Below are 22,734 nucleotides of genomic sequence, written 5' to 3'. Positions count from 1 at the left end.
GTTCCAAAAAATTGGATTAGTGTAGAGGAAACATGCTGATGGTTCAGATATGATGGGCTGCAAATTTTGTGAGTCTGTGAAAGCCATCAGGTAACTTTGTTATATTCAGTGCAGTGACTTGCTTTTGACTGAAGATTTTAACAAAAGGGAAGAAGTTATTGAAGACTCCAGAATAAAAAAAGACAGGAAGCTTAGAAAAGGAGAAGGATTTAACCACATGCAGCATGGAGACACGTGTGAGGAGGAAGATGATGAATACAGGACTGAAAGTGTTGTATTTGAATGGACGAATAAGGCAGGTGAACTTAGAATGCAGTTAGAAATTGGTTGGGACACGTTGAGGGCATTCCAGAGGCATGATTGAAGGAGGATCACAGAAGGGAGTTAAACATCCAAGAATACACATCCTATCGAAAAGTGGGCAGAGAGGATGGGGGTGATTGTAATGGTAAAAAATGAAATCAAATCCTTAGCGAGAAGGATGTAGATTATTTTGTTGGTATTAAGGGTTAAGGACGCTGATGGATGTTACCTACGGGTCTCCAAATAGCAGCCGGATGTGTGGTCCAAATTACACCAGGAGTTTAGAGAAAGCATGTAAAAATGGCAGTGTTACTGCGGTCATGAGAGACTTCACAATGCAGGTAGACTAAGAAAGAAAAATTGGCACTGGATCCCATGAGAAAGAATTTGTGGAATGTCTACAAGGTTGCTTTTCAGAGCAGCTTGCGATCGAGCCCACTAAAGAAAAAGTATTTCTGGATTTGGTGCTGTGCAATGAACAGGATTTGATTTGGAAGCTTGCAGCAAAGGAACTCTTAGGAGGCAGAGATCGCAATATGAAAGCGTTCACTCAGCATTTTGAGTGGGAGAAGCTAAAATCAGACATGTCCATAAGACTACGAAATTTAGGAGCTGAATTCTGTGCTACCATTCAAATCGGGGCTGATGTAATTTTTTCCTATCAATCCTAGTGTAATGTGATCGATAGTACTGTGGGCAGAACTAACACGCTTTTATGAGCTTACAACTAACAGCCAGTATTTAGAGGGGTCTTCAGGTAATTCTGAGGTAAGGCGAGAAAACGGTTTATATCAGGACCGACGGGGGTGGAGCCAAAGAAGGGGTTGGCCATCTAATCTACACACACAGACAGTGAATTCCAGTTCACTGCATTCACCCCTTCCTTCAGAAAAGAGCCTGTGGGTGAAAACAGAGACCACGTTCAGCAAGGAATATTTGCAATTAGTTACATGTTGAGCCAGGCTGGGGGCTTGGTTATTCCAGTCTAGTGTCTTAACACTGGTGGACTTTGTTCTTCCAGAACTTCCTGGACCTCTTGTGGTTCCTGGGTACTTGGACTTGATGGGTGGCTTGATGTCCAGGGTCACATACTGCGACCATGCATGTGGTGTTTGAAGGTTCTAGGCCTATTGTGAGTGTCGGGACCTCAGTTCTTGAAGGTCTGAATGAGACCGTGTCCTCCCTGCCATGCGGGTATGCCACATAGGTATACATCGGGTTGGTGTACAGTCGGTGCACTTTCTCGACCAGAGGGTGCGTGTTGCTTCTCTTCACGTGGTTTTCCAGCAGCACCAGCCCTGGGGTTGTTAGCCATGCCAGCAGAGTGACCCCTGATGTGGATTTCCTCAGGAATGCAAGCATTAGCTCATGAGGAGCGGCATTGGTCGCTGTGCAAAGATGTGACCTTATGGAGTGGAATGCGGTGGGCAGGACCTCTTGCCAGTGTGAGTCTGGAAGACCGGAAGGCTAATTTTACAGTCTTCCAAACCATTGCATTCTCCTTTTCAACTTGTCCTTTGCCCCGGGGGGTTGTAGCTGATCGTCCTGCTCGAGGCGATGCAGGACCCTGTTCTTCACCCATAAACGATGATCCCCGGTCGCTATGAATGTAGCTGGGATACCCGAACATGGTGAAAATGAAGTCCAGAGCTCTGATGACTGTAGCGGTGGAGGTGTCTGGGCAGGGAATAGTGAACGGAAAACGTGAGTACTCATTGATAATGTTAAGAAAATACACGTTTCCATTGGTGGAAGGTAGGGGCCCCTTGGAATCGACGCTGAGTCATTCAGAGGGGCTGAAAGCCTTTATCAGGTGTGCTTTTTCGGGGCGGTAGAAGTGCAGTTTGCACTCAGCTCAGACCTGACATGACCCAATCATCTCCCTGATGTTTTCGATAATGAAGGGTAGGATGCGTGCCTTGACAAAGTGAGCCATTCGGGTGATGCCCGGGTGGCAGAGCTCGTCGTGAAGTGACCGCAACTGGGTGGTATGTGCATCAGCACAGTTTCCTTGGGATAGGGCATCTGGAGGTTCATTGAGCATTCCTGTCCTATACAGTCTCTCATTGTTATGGGTGGAGAGTTCGATTCTCCACCTTGCGATCTTATTCTTTATTTTGCCCCGTTCATATTGTTGAACATGAATGCAACAGAGTAGAGTGAATTTCTTGCCAGCCAGGTGATGCCTCCAGTGACTGATGGCCTCCACAATGGCTTGAGTCTTCTTCTCCACAGATGGGTTTTGGAGCTCATGGCCTTGCAGGGTTCAGGAAAAGAAAGCTACTGGCCTGCCCGCCTGGTTAAGGGTCGCGGCCAGAGCTAATTTGGAGGCATCGCTCTCCACCTGGAATGGAGCGTTTTTGTCCACCTCTTGCATGGTAGGTTTCACAATATAGCTCTTGATGTAGCTTTAGCCGATAATGGGCAGGAGGTGTGCTTTAACAGGGGACAGACCTTGTCAACATAATGATGTACCCATTGGGCGTAGTATGAGAAGAAGCCAAAGCACCTCCTTAGTGCTTTCATGGTCCTTGGGATAGAGAGGTCTAAGAGGGGGCGCATATGCTCGGGGTCTGGGCCAATGACACCGTTTTCCACCTCGTAACCCAGGATGGCCAGACACTTGGTCCGGAACACACACTTACTAACATTGTATGCGAGGTTCAGGGATTTGGCTGTGTGTAAAAATTTCTGAAGATTGGCGTCATGGTCCTCCAGGTTATTATCCACAAATGGTGACATTGTCGAGATAGGGGGAGGTAGCAGTTATCTACCATTTTGTCCATTTGCCTCTGGAAGACCGAGACCCTGTTCATAATACTGAAGGGGACCCTCAGGAACTGATAAAGTCATCCATCTGCCTTGAATGTGGTGTAGGGACAGTCCTCAGAACAGATTGGTAACTGGTGATATACAGCTTTCAGGTCAATGGTCGAATAGATCTGATGCTGCGCAATTTCATTCATGCTGTCTGAGATTTGGGGAAGGGGTATGTATCCAGGAATGTGAAGCAATTAATTGTTTGCTATAGTTAAAAACTTAGCCTGGACTTTTCTCCCCCTCTCACGACTACCAGCTGGGTTCTCTATGGGCTGTTGATTTAATGTACTGCGATTCAATGATTTTCTCTTTAAGCAGCTGCTGGGTTTCGGTTCTAATAAATTCCTGATTCCCTGCACTGTATCACCTACTCTTTGTGGTTATCGGCTTACAGTTGGGTGTAAGGTTGTTAGCGTGCTAGGGTCGGGGGTTCAATATTCAGCGTGGAGAGACTGCATGTGGAGTCCAGCTTTTGGGACCTTCCGTTCCGCACTGTGATTGGGGGACATGGGCCTGAGTACTTCATGGTCACGCTTTTAAGGTGAGACAGGAAGTCCAAGCCCAGGAACACAGAAGCAAGCAAACCTTTCAATACATACAGCCAGAACTTGCAGAATATCTCCCCTATTACCGATAAGTATACAGTACAATACCCCTGTATAGTTGCCAAAAACGATTATGACACTAAATAAATACAGTAATCCGTGGAGTAGACTTTTAGGTTGTACCGCCGAGCAGTCGTAGAGTTTATAAAGCTCTCCGTCGAGCTAGTGTCTATTAAGCAATTTGTCGGATGCCCATTTACCCTCACTTCCATCGTCGAGTTGGTCAGCTGGTGGGGTATCGCTTGGTCAAGGATGATGGATGTCAGCGCTCTGGATGCTGCATCGCTCTTCCTGATGGTGTAACCTTGAACCATAGGCCGTTAAGGTAGCATTGACCATGAGGAGCAGCAAGATGGCTGCCATTCTCCCCATTGCTTCTTTTCCACTAGTGGTGCCAGGAATCGCTCCTGCCATTGCTTCTCTTCCAGTAGTGGCTCCTACTGCGAGGAGCAGCATGGAGAGGCTGGGGCCTATTCCATGCTTGGGCATGGGGGATTAAGACTGTTTGGGGGCTGTGCACGCGTTAGCCTTCTGGGGGTTCCCCTTTGCCCAACAGACTTTTGCCCACTGTCCCTTCTTACCATATCTAGAACACATGGGGTCTTTCATAGGGCATCTGGCACAGGGGTGTTTGGCCTGCCCACAGAAGTATCACTCCCAGTCGTGTGTGGCCATGGTAGTCGGTACCTGGGGCAGCTGCGCTGCGCTGCAGGCTTGGTTTTCAGAGAAGACGCCATTATCATTGGCGAGGTGGTCTGCTCCCAGTTGGACCCATTTATGAGTCGCTGTCTCATGTACCTCAAATTAACGAGCGTGTACGGACTTACTCTTCTTCTCTCACCTGGGTTGAGACCACTTCATAATGGTACTTCCTCATCAGTGTCCATAGTTCCAGGAAGTAGTCATCCAGTGATTTATCCAGTGGTTGCCGACGTTGTGAGAGTTGGTATCTCGCCAGCACATCATTCTGTGGCCTCATGTAGTGATCCTTCAGTCCTTCGATGGCCATCTCATATGTCGAGCAGTCCCTGATGATCGTGCATTCGTTGGGGCTGACTCGAGAGAGGAGGGCGTCGGAGTGGAAGACTTCTTAGGTGGCTGCGATGAAGGACTGAAAGCACTCCAACCAGTACGCAAATTCTTCTGGGGCTTCTGGGGACATGCCTGGAGCATGCCTGGCTTCAGAAGAGCTTGCATCCTGTCTTTAAAATGATTAATTCAAACTTATTTAAATTGCATATAATCAATAAATGGGGTCCACCTTAACTCATAAAAAGACATCTTATCTTGTACAGAAAAAGATATTCTTAGGAAGCGTACTTTCAATAAAATAGATTCTTTGTCTATTTTATTGATACTGAGGTTTTCCTAAGTATTTGCAGTGGGCTTCAGAAAAGATGCAAGGGAGTTCTGGGGAGTATTCTGGTTGTTGGATGTTTACATCTCAGATGTAGAATGTGCTGAAATAAAGGTATTTGTGGGGAGGTGATCACAGAGAGGTCTCATGACCCTCCACAATCCACACTACAGTGGGTATATCAGAGGTTATGAGGTTGGCTCACAACTAATGCTATAATGTCTCTATCTCACCCACCCCCCTCCCCCCTGACATGTCCACTGTGGTATGGATTGTGGATTGTGGAAGGTCATGTGACCTTTCTGTCTGGACAACACTCACCTATCCCAAATCCCTCTATGTGGTTCTGGAGCTTCCATTCTCCTTTTACTTGCTGTGAATCTTGGGAACTGCATGGATTTTCCCAGGTTCTTCAGGTTTCTCTAAATTTTAAATTTAGACGTACAGCATGGTAACAGGGCATTTCAGCCCACGAGTCCCTGCCACCCAATTTATACCCCATTAATCTACACTCCCCGGTATGTTTCAAATGGTGGGATGAAACCGGAGCTCCCAGGGAAAACCCACGCAGACACGGGGAGAATGTACAGACAGTGTGGGATTCGAACCCCTGGACCTGATCGCTGGCGCTGTAACAGCATTGTGCTAACCGCTAGGCCAACCGTGCCACCCAACATTCCAAAATTATGTGGGTTGCTGAGTCAACTGGTAACTGTAAATTGTCCCTGACTTGCAGATTAGAGGTAGAATATGAAAAATACTTATGGGAAAAGTGACAGGAAAAATAGTAAGAGAATAAACTGAGTCATCATGAACTCAATGAACTGAGTTACACTTCTTCTGTATCATCAGGAAATATAAAAATAACTCCGTCAACATGGGTTAGTGCAACTTCAGATCTAATATCAAAATAAACAGAAACAAAAATCACTTGTTAACTAAATATATATAATCAGGGTGTTCATTGTTCTATATTAATGCAAGACTAGAGGTCTGGATCGGGGGAAACTAATATAGACAGGGTCCACTTATTTACAATTGTTAACTTGAAGAAAGTTTTCTCCACCATTCTTCAGGCTTGATAACGGAAAGGTAAAGTGCACACCAGTTGTATTTCATGTAATATTTTCATTGCTGAGTTAAAATTTCAGTTAAAATGAATTAATTCTGAACTAAAAGAGTTACCTGTGACCAAAAGATTGATGGATAAATTGTACTTGAAAAGAATGTGTTTAAGACTTTGGTAAAAAGTATGGATTTTGTTTGAAATTAGTAAGTTGAACGGGATGGATTTACTCTGCGATCCCACCCTGCTGGCTCCATGTGTGGCAGTAAAACCTAGTCACCTGTTGCTCCTTGATTGTCCATACATAATAACCTGACATCAGAAGTAATATTTGGCCCAAGGCTATTTAAGGTGGTGACATTTTGATTGAGAATAAGATTTATAGAGGTCAGTTGCTGTTTAACTGTCTTTTTGTTTTTATTTTTTCCCTTTTTTCATATCCTTGGTTGTTTCCATGTAACTGAGGAAGAAACTATTTAATGGCGTCTATTTTACCATTTAAAAATGAGAATTGTCTCTGATGTCTTCTTGCTAAGAATTAATTTCAACACAAGTAATGCAGTTTTACCTCAGTCCATGATGCCAACTTAGTGCTGCTTGTCTATCTGAATGAGTGCAGACTTCTGGGACTGTTTAATGTATGGGGCCATCTCCAAAAATGGAAGCTGGCTTGCCATAATGGAACCAGACGAAGCCAAAAATGAAGACAGGCCAGTGGTCGACTTCAAACTTGTCGCCTCCGGCTTTAGGTGTCGTCAAAAGCAATGAATGCAGATGGCGTCAGCACCTGGTGAGAAAAACCAGGCACTAGAGGGTAAGAATCCCGTGAGTGCTGGAGGGGAATCTCATAAATCAGTGGAAGTCCAGTCTGCTGCAAAGCAAACCCAGATGGAAGCCAGGGCAAGCCCAGGCTATGAGTGCTCTTGCTAGGAGCATAACAAAAGAGTTGACTCTTGGACTCTTCAGATCTGCTCTGCCCTTCGAAAATATCATGGCTAGTTTTCTACCTCAAAAACTATTTTCATGTCTGTGAGAAACAGAAGTACCTTCACAGAAATTGCTCGAGACAAAAATTGAGAACAAAGAACATTTATTATACAACAATGCAAAGTTGGGTGCTTCCCCTTACCCTGGGAATACACACACACACTGGGGCTCACCCAACTTTTATACAGTTTATTTCAGTATAGAAGTACCCTCCCCCTTACATTCTTCTGCCTCCTGGATGAGTTTGGCATTAGGCAATCCTGTCTGCCTACGTGCTGTTTCTGTGAACTTGGAGGACCAGGGGGTATCCTGTCGGTGTCTCATCATGTCATTGTCCTCATTGTCCTTATTCACAAACCTGCCTTTGTTCTAATTCACACCTTCCCGACTCTCAGGGCTACAGCCTTCTTATATGCAGAACTTGCTAATTCTGTTCTAAGGCTAGAAGACCCTTATCTTATCCAAACTAACTTTACTTCCTACATTCTATTATCTATCCTTATCCTATTCATACTGGCTTTTTCTTTTCTTCTTTGGCTTGGCTCCGTGGACGAAGATTTATGGAGGGGTAAATGTCCACGTCAGCTGCAGGCTCGTTTGTGGCTGACAAGTCCGATGCGGGACAGGCAGACACGGTTGCAGCGGTTGCAGGGGAAAATTGGTGGGTTGGGGTTGGGTGTTGGGTTTTTCCTCCTTTGTCTTTTGTCAGTGAGGTGGGCTCTGCGGTTTTCTTCAAAGGAGGTTGCTGCTGCCCGCCGAACTGTGAGGCGCCAAGATGCACGGTTTGAGGCGATATCAGCCCACTGGCGGTGGTCAATGTGGCAGGCACCAAGAGATTTCTTTCGGCAGTCCTTGTACCTCTTCTTTGGTGCACCTCTGTCATGGTGACCAGTGGAGAGCTCGCCATATAGCACGATCTTGGGAAGGCGATGGTCCTCCATTCTGGAGACGTGACCTACCCAGGGCAGTTGGATCTTCAGCAGCGTGGATTCATTACACATATATCACATGTCTGTAGTGATATTATTATATGTACTGGCTGGCCCGCCCTCTGGGTGTCCTTCTACCTTGGCTCCTCCCTTAATCCTGCCCACGTGACCCTGGACATAAAGGTCGAGTTCCCTCTCTTTCCCGCTCATTCCTAGCCTTGGACCCGGGGCAGCAGTCTCTAGTATAATAAAGCCTATCAGTCTTTGTCTGAGTCATTATTTGGGCTTCTGATAGTTCCCAACAATTTATTGTACTAGATTTTGGAGGTCTCCGGTAATGGAGAAGTTGCTGCACCCAGAACAGCTGGAAGTCGACCCCCAAGTCCCAGGTGTTTCGGTGCTCTTCAAGCAGTGGATGAACTGCTTCATCCACTTCCTCGACGCTGCTGCTGAGGTTGTCGACTTTGATGAAAAGAAGCTAAAGATCCTTCAGGCATGAGTCGGCCAGAGAGCCTTCCTGACCATCCAAGGCAATGAGGCATCTACAACGAGGCGATGGCTGAGCTGCAGGCACTGTACAAGCCTAAAGTGAACGTGGTATACTCTCGTTACCTGCTGGCGTCCAGAAAACAACAGCCTGGTGAGTCCACTGAAGAGTTCGTCCAGTCTCTGGTCACACTGGGAAAAGACTGTTTGGGGAAACCCATGGCCACTAACCCAGTGCGTGGAAGAACTGATTCGAGATGCCTGCATGTTGGGTCTGAGGTTGGATTATATACGGCTTCTTGAGGAGGACCTGCTCCAACTCAAAAAGGCTATTGACTTAATCAGGAATTTAGACTCGGCCCAGTGTCACATGGTGTCGATCATGGGCAGAAGTGGGCCATCTCTGTATGTTCCACCATGAGGGCCTTAGGATTGGGGCTCAGCGTCGAGCATTACTGTCCCGACCACGGCTACAATCACGCCAACGGCATCGTCGAGATGCAACTTCTGTGGGCAGTTCAAGCATTTGTGATGCCTCTTCCCCACGAGGGGGGCTATGTGTTTGGGGTGTGGGAAGAGGGGCCATTACCAGAAGGTCAGCAGGTCCTGACCACAGTCCGGGAGCAGCAGTAAGGGGAGTGCCATCTTGCCAGCCATCGCTCCCAACCTCAGCCCCTTGGCCTACCGCCCTGATGACGTCACTTCCAACTGCTACAACTCCACATCACTTCCGCCTTCTTCCTCATCAAATACTGTGTGGTCAACGTGGAGGTCACCATCTTGGGAAGACCACCCCACCGCTGCCCACGATGAAGGGATGCCTATCCTGGCATTGGTCACCCTGAAGGCTCTTAAGAGGTGCCTGGGGCTGCTTTCATATTATGCACAATGGGTGCCCAACTATGCCAATAAGGTCCACCCCCTAATTCATACGACCACCTTCCCATTATTAGTGGAGGCCCAAGCTGCTTTTGACCAAATTCGAGGAAACATCACTAAGGCCACGATGCATGCCGAGGATGAATTTGTCCCCTTTCAGGTGGAAAGCGATGCCTCCGATGTCACTCTGGCCGTCACATTAAACTAGGCAGGCAGGCTCGAAGCATTTTTTTCCTTCACCCTGCACGGTCCAAAACTCCGGAACTCCTCCGTCAAGAATGAGGCTCAAGCTATCGTTGAGGCGGTGCGCCACTGGCGGCACTACCTAGCCGGTAAGAGATTTACCCTGTTGACTGAACAGAGGGCAGTGGTCTTCGTGTTCAGTGCCAAATAACAGGGTAAAATCAAGAATGACAAGATTCTGAGGTGGAGGATAGAATTGTCCACCTACAACTATGACATCTTGTACTGGGCGGGTAAGCTCAATGACCCCCCAGATGCCCTATCCTGAGGGATGTCCGCCAGTATGCATCTCGACCGTCTCTAGATCCTACATGACCACCTATGTCACTGCGGAGTCACGAGGTTGTGCCATTTTGTCAAGGCACAAAACCTCCCGTACTCCGTAGAGGATGTACGGTCAACGACCAGACGCTGCCAAATCTGCGCTGAGTGTAAGCCTCAGTTCTACCGGCCAGAAAAGGCACATCTTATCAAGGCCACCTGCCCTTTTGAACGACTCAGCGTTGATTTCAAGAGTCACCTCCCAACCACAAATAGAAACACCTACTTCCTGACGGTGGTGGATGAATTCTCCAGGTTCCCCTTTGCAATCCCCTGCCCGGATATGACCACGGATATGGTCATCAAGGCCCTGAGCAATATCTTCACTCTGTTCGGGTATCCCGACTACATTCATAGTGACCAGGGAACCTCGTTCATGAGTGAGGAGCTGTGACAGTACTTTTTGGCCAGAGGCATAGCCACCAGCAGGTCCACCAGCTATAATCCCAGAGGAAATGGCCAGGTGGAAAAGGAGAACGGCACCGTCTGGAAGGCGACGCTCCTAGCCTTTAGGTCCAAAAATCTGCAGTATCCCGCTAGCAGGATGTCTTGCCTGAAGCCCCCCATGCCATCCGGTCTTTACTATGAATTGCTATTAACACCACCCCGCATGAATCCCTCTTTGCTTTTCCTAGGAGATCAGCGAATGGTTCCTCCATCCCTTCCTGGCTGACCACCCCAGAGCCAGTTCTGCTTCGGAAGAACATCAGGGGCCATAAGACGGACCCATTTGTTGAAGCGGGGCACCTCATATATGCAAACCCTCAATACGCATTTGTGAGGTACCCGGATGACCACGAGGATCCTGTGCCAATACGAGACCTGGCAAGGGCTGGAGACCCTGAGACCACCTTTCCGGCTACTGACCATGCTGCGGAACCAATCGTGCTGCATCAGAGATCTTCGGCTGGTGGAAACCTCATCTCTCCACCGTCATTCGGCTGAGCTCATCGGCTGGTGGAAGCCTCATCCCTGCACCATCACCCAGCTTAGATCATCAGCTTAGATCATCGACCCTGGAGTCTAAGCTGCCTGCCTTGCAGCCGGACGTCCAGGCATCTACTCCCCATGCAGTAGCGGAGGACCCCCCAAAACTCCAGGAGTCCACCGCTGGCATCCCTTCTCAGACAGTCCCTCCAGTGGATGCTCCCTCATCAGTCCCCTCTCCAGAGGAGCGCCGTACGGACACGCCAGTCCCACAGCAATCTGGCAGACAGAGGAGGTTGCCCGTGTGGCTCAACCTCTAGCTGGTGGAGGTGTTTGCTTCTCCCGCCCCTTGTATTATGTGATTATACTGCGGCTGTTGTGCTACTGTATTGTTGTTAAAATTTGATGCTGTTATTACCCACGGTTTTGTTGGTTGTTTTTCGGTGGGTTCCATTTTTTTTAAAAGGGGGGGTGAATGTAGTGATATGATTATATGTACTGGCTGGCCCGCCCTCCGGGTGTCCTTCTACCTTGGCTCCTCCCATATTCCTGCCCATGTGACCCCAGGCCATAAGGGTCAAGTCCCTTCTCCTTCCCGCTCATTCCTAGCCTTGGACCTGGGCCAGCAGTCTCTAGTACAATAAAGCATATCGTTCCCCTCAGTCTTTATCTGTGTTGTTATTGGGGCTACTGATAGTGCCCAACAATGCCCTATCCTGTCTTTCTTAATATCCAGAACTCTGTTTTTCAATGCAACCAATGAATGAGTCTCCACTGTCCAAAGATTACCCACTTTAATGAGGGAAGAAAGTTTTCTTCATTGCACTTGGAAATAGCTTGTAGCCAGTGGAAGCATTCTCTCTGCATCCAGAAATATCATGATTGCCAACTCTTAATTGTTCTAAATTCTAGACTATGGAATTTAAATTTCTCCTAAAATATAGCTAACATCTGAGAAACCAATCTGATGTCTCTGCTTCACTCCCTCCATGGAGAATATATGCTGTTTAATGTAAAGAGGCCAAAGTTGAACACAGTGCTCCAAGCATGTCTTACCAAGGCCCTCCCTATACTTGCAGTAAAGACAGTGATATAACATGGGATATCTATTTCTTAAAATTATTGTACTTGTTATATAGTTGTATAACTCTGGAGATGTTCAGCAGTCATCAAAAATCTGTTACTACAGCACATGCCAAAGCGTGGAAAAAGCTCCACTTGGGATATTTGTGTCCTATTGAATGTATGCTGAAATAGAGGTCTTCACTTGCAGGTCGAGAGCTGCTCAAGGCTGTCTTTAAAAGGTCATTTGGTGTCTTCTTTCCTGCCATTAAGCAATCACCAATTCGATATCGTTCAATACAGTTCACGTAGGAATATTTCATCGGAGCGTAATTCAGGAAAAGTCAATGGAAAAGCATTAAATGAAAGCGTGGAAATTGATGTCAATTTGTATGTAATATGATTGAATTTATGATTTGGTTTGGACTTTAATTTTTCCCTCCCTTTCAGTTTGCAGTGGGGTGAAAGTGACAGAGGCTGGGGATGTTGTTGAACGATAAATGGAGATTGTGTTCATGGGCATTGGAGATAGACAAGTTCATCAGTGACAGAAAATGTTGACATTAATGATCCTGAACTCTTGCCCCTCCCCTTGTTTGTTGATTCTGATGTTAAACCAAATATTTGTATAATTTGGTATCTTTCTTTGTTGAAATGATTTATCTGGTAAAACTTAGCTTGTGTTGTTGGTACTATTGCGGGTTGAAATTCTCTGTTCTATTTGCAACACATCCAACAGCTGGCAGAGTGTGCATCTTTCAAGGCTCTCCCTATACTTGCAGTAAAGACATCTTATGCATTATTTACAGTGACTTCCTTCTGCTGCAGTCTTCTAGAAGCATTCTACCTTGCAACTTAACGTATAGACACCATTAATATTTAACCGTGGGTGGCACGGTTAGCTATTACAGTGCGAGCAACGCAGGTTCATATCGGGCACTGTCTGTAAGGAGTTTGTGTGGTTTTTCTCGTTGTGGTCTGGTTTCCTCCTTCCCTCTGGCTTAATTGGGTGTAATTGAGCCACATGGATTTCATGGGCCGATAGCACCTTCTAGCATGCTGTATTGTTTAAAAAAATATTACTGGTATCGATACATTAAGACCAAACACTGATCCAAGAGACCATCACACCAGTTGTCCATGGACACCACATGATCTTGCCATAATGCTGGCAACTCTGCCATCTGGAGACCTGATTTCTTGTTACTGTTCCCTATGAACCCTTTGGCCTTTGCGTGCTTTTTTTCTGTCTAGCTGGAATAGGTTTGATCATTTTCCGCGAAGAGTGAGCTTCATGGCAAACATGCTGTTGATTAGAATCTTACTGGCATTATTTCTTCATTGTTTTCAAACTGTTCTTTCTCAGGGCTGATTGAGCTGCCTTATTAAAATAAAGCACAATCTTCATAACCTTTTCCAAAAAAAAACCCTGTCTTTACATCTGCACTTCATCACACATCGACTCCAAACATTATGCATACATTGAATGGATACCTGCCTCATATAAGCCTACTTTTTCAGCTCGCAACTGGAACGATGCACTTCTCCACTTCTCTTTCATTTTTGCCTTTTAGGTTCACACTGCCTACAGTTTAGATGGCACCTTGGTGGTGTCTGAATTTATCTAAAGGGGTAATCTAAATAGTGCACATCATATCTGCAGTTGTAAGCTCGCATCACGAGAAGGGAACGTAGAAGATCTGCAGTCCAGTGCATGAAACTGCTGGAGAAGCCCACCAGGTCATGAACCATCCATAGGAAGTATTAGGCAGTTAACGTTGACGGAACTTCACCAAACTGCTGTTTGACTTTTGAACATTTGACAGACCGATGTTTGGTTTCTTACAATTAGGCCACTTGCTAAATCCTCACTGGTCCTCCAGTCCCTTTCTCTGGTAAATCCAATGCTCTGCTGGTTTGACTAGTACAATGGAAAGATGATGTAAGTGGTCTCCATCTGCTGGTCAAACCTGTCGTATGGCATGTACCTTCCCCCCTGCCCCCACTTACTCCCCCCCACCTCAACTTCTGACATCTGATTCCTTTTTATTCCTTCCAAGGCAACAACAATTATGAATTGTGCATGCTAACTTTGGAAACATTTCACAAAATACATGCTAGAAAAGTTATGAATTATTATTATAAACTTCCCCCCCATAGCAAGGTAACAGGCCATTTCACCCCACAAGCCCATCCTACCCAATTGACCCTACAATATCCAGTAAATTTTGAAAGGTGGAGGAAACCAGAGCATCCAGAGGAAACCCACGCTGACCCAGGGAGAACTCCTTACAGACTGTATGGGATTCGAACGTGTGTCTCCCCCCCCCCCCCCCACTTCCGATCACTGGTGCTGTAACATCGCTATGCCAACCGTGGCACCCTTATGCTAACCATGCCGTTCCTAATAATGTGGTTGTTGGAAGCAAGTTCCTGTATTAGTGCCTCCCTGAGAGAGAGAACTGAGACAAGATTTCTCAATGACTGTGAGAAATTACATGGATGGAAAGAAATAAAGGAAGAGAAATTAGAAACATATTTGGCACATTTGACATTGAGTCCATAAGGCTGCAGCTTGTCCAGATGGAAGATGAGCTTTTGTTTTTCAAGCTTGCATTGGACCTCATGGTAACAGACAGACAGACAGAGAGAGTGGGAGTGTGATAGAGAACTAAACTGGTGCAGATACCTCATGGAGCAGCATTTTACTGTGGGGTTTCATGTTCAAGTTGATTTCAAAGTTAAGGAAATACTCAATGAGACTAAAAAGAAAACCCATCTGTTTTGAAATATCACAATATGTAATTATATTTCAAAAAATCTAATCCCATGATTTTGGAACTAAATTATCTCAGAAAAATCACCAAACATGTAAACTTGCATCCTTTATTCAAAAAAAATCTCAAATACAAGTGAATTCAACATAAAAAAAAATAATAGAATCAATAACATATACGTACCTACCTCCATTCACTAATAATGTACAAATATTTATTTATTACATCATCATTTATTATTCAGCTCATTAAAATCAAAGTACCAATCACCAGATGTTCGACAATCTCACATCTCACAAGGAACAAGGTTAGGGCTGGTGGCAGATTAACTCCTGCTTATCAATACGTCTTTCCATCTTATCTGGGCAGACCATTCAGGGCAGTGGTTCTCCACCTTTTTCTTTCCACTCGCATACCGCTTTAAATATTCCCTATGCCACTGGTGCTCTGTGATTAGTAAGGGATGGCTTAAGGTGGGATGTGAGTGGGAAGGGAAGGTTGAGAATCACTGCTCTAGACCCAAATGTTTCTGAAATATTTTGCTGGAGATAAATGGTCATTGCCCCATTTCCTTTGGAGTTCTGAAACCGTGCACAGAACGAGTCAATTAGATGCGATTAAAACAGTGGTTTTCAACCTTTTTCTTCCCATTCACATCCCACCTTAAGCAATTCCTTACTAATCACAGAGCACCGATGGCATAGGGAATACTTAAGATGGGATGTGAGTGGAAAGGAAAAGGTTGAGAACCACTGATCAGGGCATTCATTTAAGGACCATTTCTCGTGACTAGCTTTCTTTTAAAAGAATTGTAAAAAATGACCAACAAACATGAAATTAGCTTTGGGTAAAGTTTAGGCAACAACTACAATTTGGAGTTTGGGCAAAGACCATGATGGATGGGTTCTGAAGGAAATGGCAGAAGTTATAGATGGTCATATTCCAAAATTCCTTGGATTCTGGGCAGGTCCTGGCAGACTGGAAGACAGCAAATGTCACGCCACTTTTTAAGAAGGGATGTAGGCAAAATACTGGAAATTATCGGCCAATTAGCTTGACGTCTGTAGTTGGAAAAATGCTTGAAGCCGTCATTAAAGATGAAATAGTGAAACTTTTGGAACGTAAGGGTTCAATCAGGCAGATGCAGCATGGTTTTAGAAAGGGAAGATCTTGTTTGACAAACTTGTTAGGATTCTTTGAGGATATAATGGGTGCGGTGGATAGAGGGGAACAGGTTGATGCTGTATATTTGGATTTCCAGAAAGCGTTTGATAAGATGCCGCACAAGAGAGTTATCAGTAAGTTACAGGAAAGTGGAGTCCGGGGAAGTATATTGGCATGGATCAAAAATTGGTTGTCTGACAGGAGGCAGAGAGTCGAGATAAGTGGGAGTTTTTTAGGTTGGCAGAGAGTGGTAAGTGGGGTGCCGCAGGGGTCAGTGCTAGGCCCACAACTGTTCATCATTTACATTGATGACTTGGAGGAGGGGACAAAATGTGGTGTAGCCAAGTTTGCGGATGACACCAAATTGAGTGGAAGAGCAAATTGTAATGAGGATGTGGAGAGTTTGCAAAGGGATATAGTTAAGCTGGATGAGTGGGCAAAGGTCTGGCAGATGGAGTACAATGTTATCCACTTTGGCAAGAAAAATAAAAGAGCTGAATATTATTTAAAGGGTGAAAAACTACAGCATGCTGTTGTGCAGAGGGACTTAGGAGTGCTTGTGCATGAATCGCAAAAAGAGGTTGCAGGTGCAGCAGGTTATTAAGAAGGCAAATGGAATGTTGGCCTTCATCACAAGAGAAATTGAAGTCAGGAGTAGGGAGGTAATGTTGCAACTGTATAAGGTACTGGTGAGACCGCACCTGGAGTACTGTGTCAAGTTCTGGTCTCCATATTTGAGGAAGGATATACTGGCTTTGGAGACAATCCAGAGGAGGTTTACTAGGTTGATCCCTGGGATGAAGGGGTTGACTTATGATGAAAGATTAAATCGTCTAGGATTGTATTCGCTCGAGTTCAGAAGAATGAGAGGAGATCTTATAGAAACATATGGCATTATGAAGGGTATGGATAGGATAGATGTAGGAAGGTTTTTTTGAGCTGGCCGGGGAAACTAAAACGAGAGGACATAGTCTCAAGATTCAGGGGAATAGATTTAGGACAGGGATGAGGAAAAATAGTTTTTCCAAGAGAGTAGTGAATGTTTGGAATTCTCTATCGAGGCAAGTGGTTGAGGCTACTTCATTAAAAATATTTAAAATTCGGTTAGATAAATTTTTACAAGATAGAGGAATTAGGGGATATGGGGAGAAGGCAGGTAGGTGGAGTTAGGTCATAAATTAGATCAGCCATGATCGTATTGAATGGCGGAGCAGACTCGATGGGCCATTTTTGGCCTACTCCTGGGGGACTTCCTATGTTCCTATGTTTCTAGAGACAGCTAAACGAATGAGTGAAAGTTTAGATCAAAAAAACCTGCTCAATTATTTGAGATTTTATTGCCTTAGTGGTTAATTACAATTTTCAAGCAAAAGATTTTTTTTTCTGTTTCCATAGTGAATGTTCCATCAACACTTGCTGATGTCATGACCAGGCATGAGACGATACAATCATTCAACAAAACTGGCAAACTTCCACCAACGGGCATTTACCGTTCCCTAAGATTCCCAGAGACATCATGCAGCAAAACACTGTCTAACAAAATGGGACTGCATGACTCCATGGCCAACCACATCAATATGAAGAACCAACGGGTACTGGCGAGCCCAACCTCCACCAGCCACTTAAGTGGAGAATTCAGTGACTGGCACCTCTGGAAGTGTGGACAGTGCTTTAAGACCTTCACCCAGCGGATTCTTCTACAGATGCACGTGTGTCCACAAAATCCAGACAGGTAATGATAATGGAGATGCCATGAACTGATAGCTTAAACTTGCATCATTCTGCATTGTGGGACAATCTAATGAAAGAGTCCTTGGTCAATCTCCAGCTACAGCAGCTTTTAATGGAGGCTTCAGACATGGAGGAGTGGCTGGAGAAATTGAGGTTTATGAATGAGAACTTCAAGCGCAAGGGAGAATGTGCATGAATTAAAAGCCCATGTAATTAGAAGAAGTGTATCAAAATGGATTGGCTGCTTCATAGAAAATAGAGAGTTGCAATAAATGGCTCCTTTTCAGATTGGAAGGGAATAACTAGTGGAGTACCCAAAGGATCAGTTCTTGGCCCATAATTATTGGTTATTTACATCAATAACCCAGGGGATGTAACAATATATAACTTTTCCAAATTTGGTGATGATTTGAAAAGGGCCTGTTGTGATAAGGATGCTGTGGCTCTGCAGTGGGAGATAGAATGAGAGAGAGGACAAAAGACGGCCAAATGGACTTTTCAGTGTGAGGTTGTGTAATTTGGTTAGACAAATCAAGAGGTAGATTATTATCTAATTGGTGAGAGACTGCAAATGAATTACAAAGGGATCAAGATGTTCTTGTTCATGAATCACAAAAAGCTAGCTGGCAGGTCCAACAAGTAGTTAAGAAGGCAAATGATGTCTTGACTTTCAATGCAAAGGAGTTGGTATTTAAAAATAGGGAGGTTTTGTTGCAATTGCACAGGGTGTTGGTGAGGTCTTCCCTGAGTCCAGTTTTAGTGCCCTTAACTAAAGAAATGATATAGAAATATTGAAGGCAGCACATTGGAGATTCATTAGATTAATTTCTGGGATACAAAAGTTTTCCTGCCAAGAGAGATGAGAAGAATGAGAGGTGGCCTTACTCAAACCTATAAGATACTAATAGACTTAACAGGGTAGATGTCAATATATATTTTCACGAGTGAGGGACTCTAGAACAAAGGAACATAACTACAAGATAAGAAGCTGGTTGTTCAAAACTGAGGTAGGTAGAATTTTCTAGATGCAGAGGGTAGTGATTCACTAAAATTCTCTTCCCTGGCACGTGGTGGAAGCTATGTCTTTAAAAGTATTTAAAGCAAAGATAGATAAAGATTTGATTGATTGAAGAATAGAAGCAAAATGGCACAGAAGAGGAACTGAGGCCAGCCATGATCGTGTTAAATGGTAGGGCAGGCTTAATGCACCTTGCTCTTGTGCTATTCTCTCACACTGCTGCTGGAGAGTGCAGAGAGAGCCAAGGAACGAGTGCCAGTCGTGCAGACGAGAAGGAGCAGTGAGCTTGTTTCATCGGATTGTGGAGTCTTAAACCAGAGCTGCAATTTCAGGATAAGAGATGGATCATTTAGGTCCAAGATGAGGATCAATCTCTTCTCACCAGGTGGGGAATTTTCAGAATTTTTGAATCTGAGTTTCCATATTTCTGAAACCTAAAGGAATCAAGGGAATATTGTACAGGAAAGTGACATGGAAATAGTAAGCCCAAGATGAGGATAAATCTCTTCTCAGCAGGTGGGGAATTTTCAGAATTTTTGAATCTGTGTTTCCATATTTCTGAAACCTAAAGGAATCAAGGGAATATTGTACAGGAAAGTGACATGGAAATAGATGATCCACGATCTTGATAAAGAGTAGAGTTGGTTAAAAGGACCAGACGGTTTACTCCCTATTCCTATTTTTTAATATTCTTAATGGTCCCTCACCAGCAAAACTATCTTGGAAATGTTTTTCTCTTTGTAAGATTTTTGCATGAACTCCAACTGAATTTAAAAGAACAACCAGTCCAAGAATTACTTTATTTATTTTAAATGAAATTGAGATTCACAGGTTAGTTGGAATATATATTTTTTAAACATTTGGGAAATGTTTAACCTTTTACAAAGTTCTTGAAACTCCTTAAAACACGTACACATTGGTGTTGAGTGAAATGCATTTCAGCTTCAGAACATACATTGGTTTTGGGTGCTGGGGAGTTTTGAGGAACAAAGGACCTTGATGTACAAGTTCAGAGATCCCTAAAGTTGACAGGGTGGTGAAGAAGCCAGATGGGAAGATGCCTTTATCAGCCAGGACATCGAATGTGAGACAGGAGGTCTTAGTGTTGTTTAGGTCATAGTTGGAATATTATGTATCTCACTGTTGGAAGGATGTGATTGTGCTAGAGTGAGTGCAGAGAAGGGGTTGCTTGGAATGAAATATTTCAGATATAAGAAATCACTGGAGAGTTTGGGTTGGTTTTCCTTGGAGCTGGGGAGGTTGGGGCGAGGTGATGGGTGGGGGGGGGAGGGCGGGAGTATTCGTAAAGATATAGGAAATATTGAGGTAAAGGTGGGAATAAGAAACTTTCCTCTCTGTCAGTTTGTCTAAAACCTGAAGCTATGGGTTTAAGGTGTGGAATGAAAGGGGAAACAAGGAAGATTTTTTTCTCTAGTAGAAGAATGTCAGAAAAATTAAATATTACTACAAGGTAAGGGCATTTTTCCACCTAGACAGTGATTGCAATTTGGAATACATGCCCTGACTGAATGGTGGATACTAAACGCTGGATGAATATAGATAAGTACTTCAAATATTCTTTTTCCATCAATTGTGTCTCCTGTAGGAAAGCAATATCCACCTTCATCTTCTTAATGTAATCCAAAACACGCTTCCTCTTTATCGGATCATTCATCCCTTTCACATTAAATGTCGCAAAATTCAATTTACTAATTTTATCTTAAAAAACAACTTTTAACACAACCAACCCATTAGCACATTGAAGCTCTTGTTAGACACCCCCCCAAACCCCTCTAAAGAAAATAAAACCCTCTAAAGAAAAAAAAGAAAAAACCCACAGAAGTGGTACCCCCCTCTATTGACTGGGTGTGGTCTAAATCACTAGTGGTATCCGCCCCCCCCCCCAGCTGATATTCATATATCTCAATATTTCACTTAAATACCAATCTCAATTCAATCCACCACCCCCACAAATCTGCCAGATTTGCTCCTGAACATCAACTGCAACAGCAGGTGGGTCCTCCTCTACCTTCTGGTTCGAATGCTGATTTTGACCATTTTTCTTGCTACTCCCCTTCACAGCACCATTGCACTTCGGAGAACCATTTGCTTTTGATTTCTGTAACTCAAAACTCTGAGAATTATTTGGCAAAGAATTAGCAAAAGACAAAGCATCAGCCTCATCATCAAAAAATTCAGCCTGGAAATCTCCATAAAACATCTTCAACACAGCAGGATACCTAAAAGCAAACCGATAACCCTTCTTCCATAACACAGCTTTTGCCGGATTAAATTCTTTCCGATGACATATCACATCTTGACTCAGATCTGGATAGAAAAAGACTCTACGTCCCTGGATCATCATACAGCCTTGATTCTGCCAAGCTTTCTGAATTGCCAATCGTAAAATTAACTCACGATCTTGATATCTTAAACAACGAATAAGAACTGCCCATGGAGATTGATCAGGAAAAGGTTGTCTTCATAACACTCTATGTGCTCTATCCAATTCCAATCCTTCAGGAAAAGCGTCTTTTCCCAACACTTCAGGGATCCATTTCCGAAAAAACTTCACCAGATCCATTCCTTCAGAATCTTCTGGCAAACCCACTATTTTAACATTGTTACATCTGCTTTGATTTTTCAAACAAATTAATCTTCTGCATAAACTCACACTTCTGAACCTTCCAATCTGTTAAACAGTATTCCAAATAATCTATTCGTTCAGTATATCGATCTACAGTATCAGTACAATCACGAAATGCTCACTTAATATCCTTAAATTCCCCTGAACCACATCCTCTTCTCAAACATTTAACCAGATCTTGTTAATTGATGCCACTTCCCCTCTGAATTCAGCAAATTGAAACTTGCTTTCTTGAGAACCTTGAGTAACTTGATCAGCCATATTATCCATATGTCGCATAAAGTCCTCTGAAACAGAAAGTGTAGTATCTTCTTCTACCTGCACTGTTTTGAAAGTCTGTAGAGTTGGAGATTTACTTCTAGAAGTTTTTGGAAGTTTTTGAAAGATTTGAGGTCTACCTTTAGTTAGTCTGGCAGCTTTCATTATCAAATCCAAATCTTCTTCAGGGTATTCCTCCATCTCCTCTTCTTCTCCTTCCACCATTAAAGCAGATGCGGCTACAGACGCTGCCACTGCCTGGGCCTCCCAACTCCAGGTCAACATCCCCTCCCACATAGGTCCAACATGTTCGGAGCATTGGTGGAGGGTCAGCCCCATTATTGGGGCCTGTTCTGAAGTGACACACATGCGCGAATCCTCTTGCATGCCCAGTCCTGACTGGGCCTCGTGATCGAGGCCTGACATTTACGGGCTCGGCACATCGGCAGATAGTCCGACATGCTCGAGACCTCGATCGGGTGTCGGGCCCCCGCTCGCAGAGGCCTCCACGTCCCCGGGAATGCGCTCTGGATCGCGAATGTGTCACTTCCCGAATGAATGGGCGACGTCGGCGCCATCTTGTGTCGAAGGTGCTGGAGTCAACATTACCTTCGCCTGGCTGATCTTTGAGGTCTTCAGATGCTCCAAAATCGATCTCTGGGGATCCTTCAACAAGGTAGGCCTCAGTTCCTCTGCACTTCCCACTCTTAAAATGTGCTTTTTTTTTAAAGTTTGACTTTTAATGGCTCTCATTATATCTGTCAAAACTCTTTAAAATCTTATAACAAACACTTTTAGTATTCTAACAGTTTTAAAAATTCGGGTATTAAATATTTAACTTGGGAGAGGTGGAATCTCACGTCTATTCCCTACGCCATCTTGCCACATCCCCAATGTAGATAAGTACTTATCTATAAACAGAAACAGCATTCTCTCTGTGCCCCATGACTTTGTGACCCTGAAGAGCCTTGAATCAGACGTTAAAAACAGAAGAATTTGGAAATATTCAGCTAATCAGGTAACATTTGTGAACAGAGAAATGGGGTCATGCCAATAAACTTGTATCAGATGAACAGTTTTTATCCCATTGTGGTTTGTGAATCAGATGGGTATTTTTTTTAATCTCAAAGTTTTTTTGGCCATCATTGCTGATG

The 22,734-nt window shown here is 44.3% G+C and overlaps 1 protein-coding gene across 1 annotated transcript in view; it reads left to right on the top strand.

Annotated features, from left to right (window-relative positions):
- The window catches only part of prdm6 (PR domain containing 6), a 282,501-nt gene that overhangs the window by 205,526 nt on the left and 54,241 nt on the right, over nucleotides 1-22,734 (top strand). The window contains exon 6 of the mRNA XM_069893423.1: nucleotides 17,322-17,658. Within this exon, the coding sequence (XP_069749524.1) occupies nucleotides 17,322-17,658 (337 nt within the window). The remainder of the gene's footprint in view (nucleotides 1-17,321; nucleotides 17,659-22,734) is intronic.

This window comes from Narcine bancroftii, chromosome 1, assembly GCF_036971445.1.
Source record: "Narcine bancroftii isolate sNarBan1 chromosome 1, sNarBan1.hap1, whole genome shotgun sequence".
Classification (NCBI taxonomy): domain Eukaryota; kingdom Metazoa; phylum Chordata; class Chondrichthyes; order Torpediniformes; family Narcinidae; genus Narcine; species Narcine bancroftii.
The sequence above is the reverse complement of the archived record's forward strand: the minus strand, read 5'-3'. Positions and strand labels throughout refer to the sequence as shown.